Source organism: Phodopus roborovskii, unplaced genomic scaffold, assembly GCF_943737965.1.
Source record: "Phodopus roborovskii unplaced genomic scaffold, PHOROB, whole genome shotgun sequence".
NCBI classification, from domain to species: Eukaryota; Metazoa; Chordata; class Mammalia; order Rodentia; family Cricetidae; genus Phodopus; species Phodopus roborovskii.
The window spans coordinates 6,360,336-6,372,637 of record NW_026126482.1 but is presented as its reverse complement, the minus strand read 5'-3'; the positions used below and the strand labels follow the sequence as shown (position 1 = coordinate 6,372,637).

Below are 12,302 nucleotides of genomic sequence, written 5' to 3'. Positions count from 1 at the left end.
TTCTGAAGCATATTACCTTGGGGAAGAACTGTTTCCCACAGGCCCACTTGATGTAAGATCTTACAGCTCTGGAATTGTTAGAGCCCAGCCAAGCTTACAGCTTCGGGCTTACAGCCACCACTGGGGCTGCAGGAAGGGTGGGCTCCCTGGCACCATGACTACAGTGCTCAGTGCTGAAGCAACAGCCACTGCTTCGGCCCCGGAGTGGAGAATGTGGCAGTTGCTGTGGGCCTGTACTGGCATTTGGGAGAGCGAGGCAGGATGAGCAGGAATTTGAGGGCAGCCTGGGATCCATAGGGAGTTCCAGGCTATCCTTGGAAGGAGACAGTATCTTAAAGACAAAAATCTGTAACTCCGGTTCCTGGGAAACAGCACCCTCTTCTGGCTCCTATGGGTACCTTCACCCACATGACACCCACTCACATGGGCGCACACACAAACACATTTATTTAAGAGCAATTTAAAAGCAACAAAATCCAAAAATAAAAAGCCTAACCCAGGCCTCAGGTATCTTCCTTTTAAGATAGTGATTTCATTTTAGAGTCTGAAATTGGGGTGTTCTCATATTACAGCATGAGGCCGCATTTGGTTTAGGGGTGAAGAAATACTAGGTGATGGTATCTTTTATAAGGTAGGGTTTCTAATGAAGGCAAAGGGAACAACAGGTCATGTTTGGTCTGTGGTAGGTTTTATTTCTCTTTTCTGGAAAAGTCTAGTCAGCTTTAAATATCTGAACCAAGTCCATTTCAAGTTTTTCCAGCAACTAAGACGTGTACAGTAGGCACCAGAGTTGATGTGCGTCTGTCACTGGAGCTGTGTGTAGGTGTGCAGAGGCCACTGCAGTGACTATGGGCAAATCTCTTGATCTGTATACACTCAGTTTCAATAGCAGTGCCACAGATTTTTGGCAATTGGATTGGTTAGTGTCTCTGTTTCTTTGATAAGATGGAAATGAAAAGATTTAATCTGGCTGTCTTTAAGGTAAGCAATGACTTATGTAACAGTCACAAAACAATACCTCATCTGTATGGAGCTCTTGATCTAGGGCACTGGGGGTCAGTGGATTCCTCTAGTGGGAAACCTAAGAAACGTGACTGACTCTTTTAGAAAATATCTTTAGATTTATTTATTTCATGCACATGAACTTTTGCCTATGTGTATGTCTGTGCATCATGGGTGTCTGGTGCTCTTAGTGGTCAGAAGAGACGGTGATTAATGGATGATGGTGGTTAAAGGATGGTGGTGATGGTTAATGGATGACGGTGATGGTTAATGGATGACGGCGATGGTTGATGGATGGTGGTGATGGTTAATGGATGACAGAGATGGTTAATGGATAGCACTGATGGTTAATGGATGATGGTGATGGTTAATGGATGGCAGTGATGGTTAATGGATGACAGTGATGGTTAATGGATGGTTGTGATGATTGATGGATGGTGGTGATGGTTAATGGATGATGGTGATGGTTAATGGATGATGGTGATGGTTAATGGATGATGGTGATGGTTGATGGATGGTGGATGAAGTATCTTTCCTTGTCACTCCTTCACCTGGCCCTGTGCAGCCCCTTGACATTGCCATGCTGCTGAATGTACTTGATTCTACCTGCTAATGAGATGCTGACTGAGGATGTAATAGGTGTGTGTCCTAGCCTAGGACTCAAGAGGACGGAGAGCTGGCTAATCAGCAGTGAAGACCCTTTGCACAGGAGCCTTGCTAAGAGGATAAAGATGCTAAGGAATGATTTAACTGAATGCCACCATATTTAGGAACACACTGGACTTCTTGGCCATACCCATGTTGGAGATGGCAGTGAGGAACGATGAACAAAATCTCTTATTTTTTTCTTGATCCTGGAAAGCCTGTCCCTTGCCCATGTCGGCATTGACTTCACCTGTCCACACCTGTCACTTGCTGATGCTCTTCAGATGACAAAGTAATGAGCTGAACTTCTATTGATAAGTCTGGTTGTATAGTCTCCTTATTTAACTCTATTTCCTAGGGATCCCCACAACTTAAAATATAATAGTAGAAAGGGCAGGTTTAGGAGTCCAACAGGAAATTAATAATGAGTTCATATAATAAGGCTAATCTGATAGTCTCAGCATTGGTAATTGTCACTGGGAAGAAAATGCACCATTAGGTTGGGAATAGAACCTCCTAACAGTCACAGATGTTGATGGACATGACAGTGACATTTTACAAGTCCATTTATAAATGAACATGACAGTCTAATACCTTATCTGGGCACATGATAATGTCATTGTAACATGGAATCCCTGGAATGGCATTGTGTTTTCATGAGACTACAGAAATAGCTATCAAGGCAGTGACCTCACTGGAAGAAGATCAGCCTATCACAGTCCTCCCAGTGCCCTCCTCCTGGGAGGACATGGTATTCTGCGCACTAGGAGCCCTTAGAATGGGCTGGCTTTGTCACAGGCAAGACTTGACCTCTCTGTAATTCCCAGCAACATCTCTGTCATACTTGAAAAGATTTTTTTCCTAAGTGGTAGAAGGAAAGACTAAAAATATCTTGAGTCTTTTATCTGTCCCTTAGCTGCCTCAAAGCAAGCTTGACAAGCGCTTTAATGAGGGACTCTTTCCTTTTATTGAGTGATGCCACTGAGAGTCATCCCATGTGACAGACTTAGGCCTGTCAGTCACCTGTTCACTGTGTCCCCCCTCCGGTTGTACTTAGACTTGGAGTCTAATAAATGTGCTGAAGGAACAAGTGGCTTAATAACCAACTTATGTTTATCACGAGTGTTTTATTTCTTCAGTCTTGCTGAAAAATTTTGGAGCACCAAATGTCAATCAAGTATTTGAAAAGATGAAAGGAAGCCCTGGTCAAGTGCCAAATCTTCCTGTAATAGTTTCCTATGCAGTGTTCCAGAAGATTGCTCTAGGTCTAACCTCTGTGTCCGTGGGTGTGTTAGCTTTCTGGGTTCCCTGGGCCTGGAAATCCCAGAATGCCCTGCTGATGATAAACATACCATTGCACAGATGGGGATGGACATGTGTATGCTATTTTCTGAATCTTCTCAGGCCTACCACACACAGGGTTAAGAAGAATTAGACTCTTTCCCAAGGCACTGGGCCGACAGAGGTGCAGCTGTTTGCTGGTGTTGGCTAGTCCTGGGCTCCCGGAACTGGCACAGTTTTGTTGGGGAGGACAGTAGCAGTTCCTCTATCCTGTTATTCTAGTGACTGAACTCTCTACATAGTGCTCTGAGGCCCAAGAAAATAAAGACACATGTTCCTGGCCACACAGGCACACAGGTTCTGTGTGTGTGTGTGCGCGCGCGTGTGAGTGTGTGTGTGTGTGCGCGCGCGTGTGAGTGTGTGTGTGTGCGCGCGTGTGAGTGTGTGTGTGTGCGCGCGCGCGCGCGCGTGTGTGTTAATGATGGAATCAGGGAGTAAAGTGGACTATCCCAAGAAGAACACATAACGAAGAGAAAGTTCTCAGGGAGCAGTGGCCGCTCCTGTACCACGAGGATACATGAGGATAACGAGACCACTGTGAGCTGCAGGATGTACTCAGCACACTGTAGTTTTCAGAGGACGGCACGTCCACTCTATCCTGCTGTTTACTCACTCAGGGATGCCTTCATGTCAGAAGCAGCCCATCTCATCACCCTCCTTCCTCTCTAAAGCTGGTGATTAAAACAGATCTTGAGGTTTTCCTCTTTTTGTGGATCTTCTATTTTTGCTGGATATGCCAGGGCTTCTCTCCCTCCCCCCCCTCTTCCTTCTTTCCTTTTCATCTTTCTTTATGGTGGCAGGACTCAAACCCAGAGCCTTGTGTGTGCTAGACAAGTGCTTAACCCAGCTCCAGCCCAATTTAACCCTTGAACAACACAGGGAAGGCTCTTCTGCTGACTTGACATGCTAAGAAAAGAGAAGAAATAACTGCAAATGACATGCACCTTACGCAGTTTGTACCTTGCTGCACGGAGCAATCCAATAGGCTATGGCGAGAAAAGGGAGGCCTATGGAGACTCCAAAGACAGCCAGGAATTTCACAGCGATAGACTGTTGCCGTAAGCCTGAGAGATTTTCATACCACATGGTAAGTAATTGCTGCTGACAGTTAGGGTGAGCAACGAACTGTAAAAACAAAACAAAAACAAAAACAAAATGCAAACAGGAAAATGGCATCATAGCACTTGAACAGTACACAACCCGGGAGGGACACTGGGGCCAGGGAAGCTGTGGCAAACACCAGAGGGAGGGAGGGAGGGAAGGAGGGAGGGAGGGAGGAAAGGAGGGAAGGTGGGAGGGAGGGAAGGAGGGTGGGAGGGAGAGAGGGAGGAAATGAGGGAGGAAGGGAGGGAGGATGGGAGGGAGAGAGGAAAGGAGGGAAGAAGGGAGGGAGAGAAGGAGGAAATGAGGGAGGGAGGAAAGGAGGGAGGGAGGAAAGGAGGGAGGGAGCGGGGATATGCAGGACTTCTGACTTGTGGACTGAGGCTGGGGACTCCTTAGAGCAGCTGAATTATTGCTTCAACCAGGGGCCTGGAGAAATCTCAGACTTTGGGAAGGGCAGCTTTGGGGTAAATGCATGTCTCCTATGCAGGCTGGTCATCCAATCAGAGCTCATCAACAAGCTACACAGAGTAAGTCATACTAGGTCTGAGTTGTATTTTTTCATTTGTTGGCTAGGCGCCCCTGGATGAGCTGCTTAACCTCAGTATCCTTGTAGGCAAAATATCTTGGGGATTGAGTTAGGGATTATGTCTCCTGTGAGCTGAGGAAAATGCTTACATTTCTCCAGAAGCCGGGGAGAACGGCACGGTGCTTCCTCCCTCACTGGCCCGTGTTTTCATCTGGGACACTGACACAGCATGCCTCCATGCAGGACCTTCTTTTGGGGACATGACCTCCTCCTGGAGGTCGGCTCTAATGGCTAAGTTACACATGGACCTCCAGGGGCATTTTACAGCTGCTGGACTTGGGTTCCTGACCTTTTTGTCTCTCAGGTGTCTGGGGCTGTGCTGAGAGGCAAGGGCGTACTTAGCAGGCAGCTCCTTCTAACTGGGGTTACACAACTGTGTGAACTCTCCAAACAAACCAGTTAAAAGGAGAAACATAAGAGTGAAGGTATGTAAAGGGGCCATGATGGTGCGTGTCCCTGCCAGGGGCTCTCCTGCACGCTGCTTAGATGTGCAAAGAGAGGTCTTTGTAGACAAAAATCTTCCTTATTCGGCTTGATCTAGCACGTTGAGTTGCTGTAACCAAAAGCACCCTTTTTCTGTGGATAGTTGTTGCTACCTGGCTATCTATTTAGCTAACGCTGGGTTCTGGCCAGAGAAAACTGATGATAAGCAGTATTTATGCAAAAAACATTGTGGGAATAAAGTTTAAATTTGAGAAAATGTTATGTACTTGTTCGTTTTCTGCAAGCCAGGCAGAAGGCATTATTTGCTTTTGGCATCCCTGCCCTTTGGCCCCACTGAGGATTCCCATGAGCTAGAGAAGACAGACGGGCATAATTTAGAAGCATTCCCACTGCTCAGCCTGAGCATGCGGTGCCCATTTTCCTCTCACCAGCCTCACTGGTATTGAGGGGACATGTGCAATGACTCTGAGAAATGCATAACATTCCCTCTTCATTATAAGAACAATATAAATAGAGCTGTTGAAAATTCTCAGTGCAGATGGCAGCCCACACTGTCTTTGGGAACTTACAATATCAACAGATTATCTGTAGTATTATCAGATTCTCAGCAGCCACTGTGGCCTTTCCTTCCAGAAGGTTCTCTGTGATTGAGGGAGGGACCCCCAAGCCAGCATGTGCTCTAGTCCCCTGGCCTCTTTCTTCCTGGGAAAGTGGAACAAGTGTCCAGAAATGGTGTAGACATCACGGGCATTCTCCGGGTTTAGTCCTGATGTGGATCTAGAGTGGACTGCAGGATGAAGGCAGGGATAATCATTTCCAGGACTCGGGCCTTTGCTGAGATGCGTCTCCAGGCCTGCCCTGGAGATGTGTCTGAACAAAACGTAACCCATGAGGGAGTAGAGGAGGCCATTGACTCCCTTGTGGCTCTCCCTGCCCTGTTGCTGCCCTGGAAGGTTCTCACTGAGCTTGCGTTAGCTTCTCTGTGAGGAGAGCCTACTCCATAGTTTCCATTCCAAGAGGATAATGGGAACCATCTAGCCCTTGTTCCCTTGCTCACCCAAGAAGAACGCGGTTGCCTCAACTAAAAGAAGGGAGCTCTTCTGAGACTGTCTGCCCTTGACCAAACTTTTGCAGACTCTCACAGGCACATTTACCCACAATACAGCACCCTAGCTTCCAATTTGCTACTTATTTCTACAGAGACTTTATAATCCTCTCCCAGTAAGTTGACGGTAGCTAGTAGCTGAAGCCAAATTGATGCTAGCCTGTACACGGGCACTTTTCTATATCCTTGGCAGGGCTCAGAAGATAACTCGGTGACAGACAGTTCAGTGCGTATCAAAGAATTTTACCTCTGTTATTCTAAGGTACAGAAAGATAACTTCCCTGCTCCAAGGAGGGTAAGAGTAAGCATGCAGCCCATCACTAGGACACACAGAGGACTCTATGCGAGGACACACAACCAAGGGGCAGAAGCAGAGCAGAGCGTCAGAGCAGGCCAGGGAGGAAGCGTGGGAGGAAAGCCCACGGGGAGCGGGGGAGATAGGAAGGCACTCAGGAAATTGGTGTCATCTTGGACTTGCTTTCTTTGTCATCTAGCTCACACAGGACAGGATGATCAAAAGGTGCATGTCCTCAGAGCTTTGCGTGAGCCATGCTGCCCCCCAGCCACTCTGGCCCGGCATGGCTTGCCTTTAGGAAAGCCCTCCAGGGGAAGAGCTGATGGTCGCCTTCACTTTTCCAGTGGATTCCAAGTCTGTAATGAGCTGGAGCTGAGTATGTTAAGGTGGGTTCACGTGAGGTCAAGCGGCTTTGAAAGAAAACCTAGGCAGACCTGTACTTGGATATACTCTCCAGCAAGTTGGAAGCCAAGAGAAGTTAGTTAGATCGCAAGGGGAGGTAGGCCATGACTCTGAGACCAAATTCTCTGCAATGGACAGGGACTCACTAGCTTGGGACGTAAGACCCCAAGGTGCATGAAAGACCAAATGTGCATGATCGTAGTTCTCAGTCCATCCCAGGCCAATTGTCCTGGCAGCCAGGGGCAGAAGTGACCTAGGGAACTAGGTCTCAGGAGGAGCCTGGGAGCACTCTCTTGATGGCAGGACAGGGATAGGAGAGCATTCGGTGGAACCTGCTGGTGTTCATCTGTCTAGGTTGTAGGTTATTTCTCCCTGAATAAACATCTATTCAGCCTATTTGTTTATCCTGATCCTTATTAAACCACGATATACCTATTCAGTATTTAACTCAGTGTGTGTGTGTGTGTGTTCTGTGATATTGACTCCCATGGCCCCGATACAAGGCCTGGACAAGCCCCGAGGCTTTCCTGGTGGTGGGTGGGAAACCCCAGAGGGCTGGTGGCTGGGCTGGCTGGGCTCCAAGTCTGGCCAATGCCAGTGGGTTGGTCTTGGTTCTCTAGCTGCTTAGCTGTGTTCTCTAAGGTGGAGCAAGTCATGGGATGAGAGCAGACCTGAAAGTGCTGGAGACAGAAGCGACAGAAGCGAGTGTTACATTGGAATGCAGTAAGTCACAAGTCAGTGGTGTTGTGGGACAGTAGTTTAAGATTCATCGATGCTGTGGAATATTTGTTTAACGGTACAAAGGTGTGTTGCATTCTTTTATGTTGCATTTGCTTAATTGTGTAAAGCTGTGCTACTGTGTCTACCTGAAACACCTGCTTGGTCTATGGAGAGCTGGCTGCAGGAGACTGGGGCAGGTGGGGCTGCCAGGCAGAGGTCAGTAGGAGGAGAAATCTGAGCTTGGGAGAAGAAGAGGGAGGAATGAGGCAAGGGGGCAAGGAGGTCTCCATGGGCCAGCCATCTAGTCACACAGCCAACCACGGAGTAAGCAGGAAAGAACGATACGTAGAATAAGGAGAGGTAAAAAGCCCAGAGGCAAAAAAAAGGTAATTAAGGAGAAATGGGATGATTTAGGTTAGAAAAGCTGGCTAGAAACAAGCCAAGCTAAGGCTGGGCATTCATAAGTAAGAATACATCTCGGTGTAGTTATTTGGGAGCTGGGAGGCAGGCCCCCAAAGAGTAGAAAAAATCAATTACACAGTGGCTCGTTCCCCTCTCCCCTCCTCCCCCCCCCCCCGCCGTTTCTTTCTGGCTGTAAGCAGCTGTTCTTACCCTCTCTACACCCCACCCCTGTCCACCTAAAAGTCCCATGTGTTGCTGGGAAGGACAAGAGGTCAAGGTGAGACTCTGTGCTTTCCACATCCCCATGCCTGGACTTTTCTCTCTGATCCTAGGCCTCATCTGCACAGTTGTGAGGTGTGGCAGTATGTGGCATGATGAGCTGAGGGTTGACTTAGCCGGAGAAGAATCTTATGAATTCAGTGCTTGCGCGGAAAGTACTTTTCTTTCATACAGATACGCCACCAAAGCCCCTACTTTACTAAGGTCCCTTTACACAGCAGCATTTCGTCCCAGAAAAGACAGACATGGTAGCATTCATCAAGCTCTGTTCTCGGCATGGATAGCAGATGCCGCTTGGAATTATGCTGCAGTGCTGGAACATGCACAGTACTGGGCTTAGTGGCAGCAATGTTCTTTTCTTCCATTCTGGAAGGAAAGGGATGGTACAGAAGAGGGAAGCGATAGGCTCGCAAGGGAAACAACCAACGGGCTAGAGAGGAAGGGGACAGGTGAAGAAGGCCAGAGGGCTGCTGTGGAAACAAACCATGGAAGCAGCCAGTGCCTCTGTGTTCACGCCGCAGACGTGGTCCTGTCCATGGTGCTAGGCAGACGTCCCGTCCCTGGCCAAGGCACATCTGGAAGAGGCACACTTGCATAAGAGCTGCAGGTTTGCTTGCTTCCCAGAAGCTGCAGGTTTGCTTGCTTCCCAGAAGCTGCAGGTTTGCTTGCTTCCCAGAAGCTGCAGGTTTGCTTGCTTCCCAGAAGCTGCAGCTTTGCTTGCTTCCCAGAAGCTGCAGGTTTGCTTGCTTCCCAGAAGCTGCAGGTTTGCTTGCTTCCCAGAAGCTGCAGGTTTGCTTGCTTCCCAGATATAACGAGCAGGCAAATGTCTGAATTCATGTCTCCACCGAATTTACTTCTCCTCTAGAACACCAGCAGATTGGAGGAGAGCCACAGTAATGGCAGCCTCCTTAGTCCACAAAGGCCATTGCTCTGAGTCCGATGAGCTTGCCATACTGTCATTTGGAGAGATGGCTGGAGACAGAAGGAGCGGTAGAGAGAGTTGGGATTCAGCTCTAGGGGATTTCTGGCTTCAGTCTGGGGTTCTTAACTTTGTGTGTCTGTAAGGCCCGCTCCCCAGCATTGTTTTATAGCTGTAGCGTTAAAATCTTCCATCTGCCGACTGTCTGTCTATGAGACATCTTGCTCACGGTTGGGAGGCTCCAGTCCTATGAATGCATCCGTGCCCTGCACTCGGCTGCAGCCTTCCCCACCACCTCTCCCACTTTTGCACCCCTAAGCCGCCCCACTGTGGCATGCTTCCGGGTTATTTCCAGAGGGGGGTTCCTCCCATGCAGCTTCCCACAGAACATGCTGTGGCAGCAAGGGAGATGAGTACTTCTGAGGGCTCTCACCCATTCAGGCAGGCGGCTTGTTCCATCTCCGTCTCCCAGCTATAGCAGAGCATAAAGCCTGCTTCTCCTTAGCTTCCAGCTTTTAAGTCAACTAGAATTATTCACAAAAAAGTCCCAGATTGCTAGGTCATTGTCTCTCACCGAGAAATGCTTTTCTGATGAAGGCTATCATTCATTCATGCCTTGGAGGCTCAGGGACCCAAACAAATGGCATGTCACTTGTCCCAGAGCAGGGAGTGAGCTGTGCAGTAAATGCAGGTGTTGAGGCAGGAGGTTGTGGCTGGCCTTTGGAGGTGAGTGGTATGCTGAGATTTGGTGATTTGGGGACATGGTCTTCTGCCAGGGTAAGTTGTCATGCCATAGTCCTAAAGGGTTAGATGGCCGCTTCTGTTTTCAGGGTCACAGAGATGACAGCCTGCATAACTAAGCAGCTGTTTCCTTGAGAAGTGGGCCCCCCCTCTAGAAACCCCCCTGGGGCCGTCTGTGCTGCTCACCTTTCTGAACCCTGATCTCTAGGCAAGCTCCGCACCTGTCCTTTTCAAGAACTGCCTGTGTAGCCACCTCCTGTCTGTTGCCAAAGAAATTCCATCCTGTTCTTCTCTGGTTCAGTCCTGATCAGCCTTCAAGATCTACTTCCCGTCTGCCGTTAAGTCCTCCCAAGTTCCTCAGTCCCAGAGATACCTTGAGCCCCTGTAGGTCTTAACTCAGTTGTCCTCTCACTTGACCACTGTGGTGGTTTGAGTGAGACTGCGCACACACGTTTGTATGTTCCATACTTGGTCGCCAGTTGGTAGAACTTTTGGGGAGTGATTAGGAGGTATAGCCTTGTTGGAGGAGGTGTAGTTCTAGGGTCAGGCTTTGAGGTTTCCAAAGCTCACGCCATTGCCAGTTAGCTTCCCCGCCTCATGATCGTGATTGTGGATGACATGTCAGCTGTCAGTTACTGCTCCTACGTGATGCCTGCCTGCCCCCTGCTATGCTCCCCACCAAGACAGTCATGGATGCTTACTCTCTGAAATTGTAAACCTCAATAAACTTGTTTTTTTTTTTTTTTGTAAGTTTCCTTGGTCATGGTGCCTCTTCACAGCAGTAGAAAAACATAGACAGAAACATAGATAGAAAAACAGAAACCATAGTTCATGACTGCCAATGTGGATAGCTACTCCTGTGTCTACATCAACCTATTTTTCCTTTGTAATCTTGAAAGAACCTACTGCCTGTTTTCTCCCCGAGAGCATGCCACTTTGGTGATAGGTGTTGAGTGAGCTTCTGTTGACTGATCAATGAATGCATTGCTCTTTTGTGTCCCCTTAGGTCCTGGTGCACGATTTTTTTGGTGACATCATCCTAGAACTATTTCTAAATACAACAGTCCTTTGTTACTCAGGATTGGTGAACACCTAATTGTCTTCACATCTTGACTAAGAAGGCAGATATAGAGAAGTGTCAGGAACTAAGGCAGGCTTTTTATCTGGTCATGCAAGAGAAAACATAGGGTTTGATTATTAATCTCTCAGATTGGATTAGAACTGCTTGACTTCTCTATATGTGGTAGCATACCATCACAAATTGGTACCAATTCAGTACTTAACACTAATTCACATATTTTAATAATCATAAGTATAATGATGAGAAAAATAGTGTTCACTGAATATTTTCCATGTCAGGCCTTATGCTTAATAGTCATTATGTTGCTTAACTACTCTACATTAATCTATTTTCAGTTACTGCAGCAAAATACTTGAAGCTGAATATTTGGAAAGATACAGAATTTATTTAACTTACAGATTAGAAGTTGTAAGTCTAAGATTGGGTGATCCTGTCTATCTGTTCTGCCTCTAGTAACGAATTTCTGGCTAAAGCACAACATGGAGGATGACATCAGGTGGGAGATGGAGATGGACAGACCATACAGGATGACAGAAAGCCAGAAGGCAGAGGAGGGCCGTCTTCCTTTAGCTGTATTCCACTCTTACTAGATCTTCCTGGTCACAACCAATTTGATCCATTCTGAGGGTGATGCTCCCGTGACCTAATTCTCAACACTGTCACACTGAGGACCACACTTGCCTGTATGAAACCTAAAAGGAACTCTCTTTCAAACCTTCCCCAAGCCATAGAAAATCCTTATATTGTTCCTGGAGGTGTGAAGTGTTACCTTGCACCTTGTTTCAAGTATAGGTGCCTGAGACACACACAAGTCACTAGCCTGTAGCCAGTTTCACAAGTGATTGTTTATAACAAGCTCTCACCTTCAACCCAGACTAATTTGACTTCAAATGTGATATTTTGAACTGTTTTCCTATATTTCTAAAAGGTATGTTTAAAATCAGACAGACAAACCAAAACCGAGGGGTGGTGATTTCTCAAGATCTGTGTGGGCAAGGCCTCACGCCTGAGCATGATGTAGTCTCTCCTACCTACTCATTGGTCGTCAACTCCCAGTACAGACAGACATGAAGAACATGCAAAAGCAAAGCTCAAAACCAGTTTATTCTCACTGTGTCCTCTTAGAAGGAGCACATCATCATGCTAAAGGCACACCCAGGACTCTTCTTCCCATTTGTAGACAAGAGTATCAGGAACTGGTTTCATGATGGCCCCACTGCCTGTCAGCCCTCTGCC

The 12,302-nt window shown here is 47.5% G+C and overlaps 1 protein-coding gene across 1 annotated transcript in view; it reads right to left on the bottom strand.

The window, feature by feature from the left end:
- Trpc7 (transient receptor potential cation channel subfamily C member 7) overlaps positions 1–12,302 on the bottom strand; it is a 117,317-nt gene that overhangs the window by 44,287 nt on the left and 60,728 nt on the right. Inside the window, exon 4 of the mRNA XM_051194181.1 lies at positions 3,949–4,113. Coding sequence (XP_051050138.1) covers positions 3,949–4,113 — 165 coding nt within the window. The remainder of the gene's footprint in view (positions 1–3,948; positions 4,114–12,302) is intronic.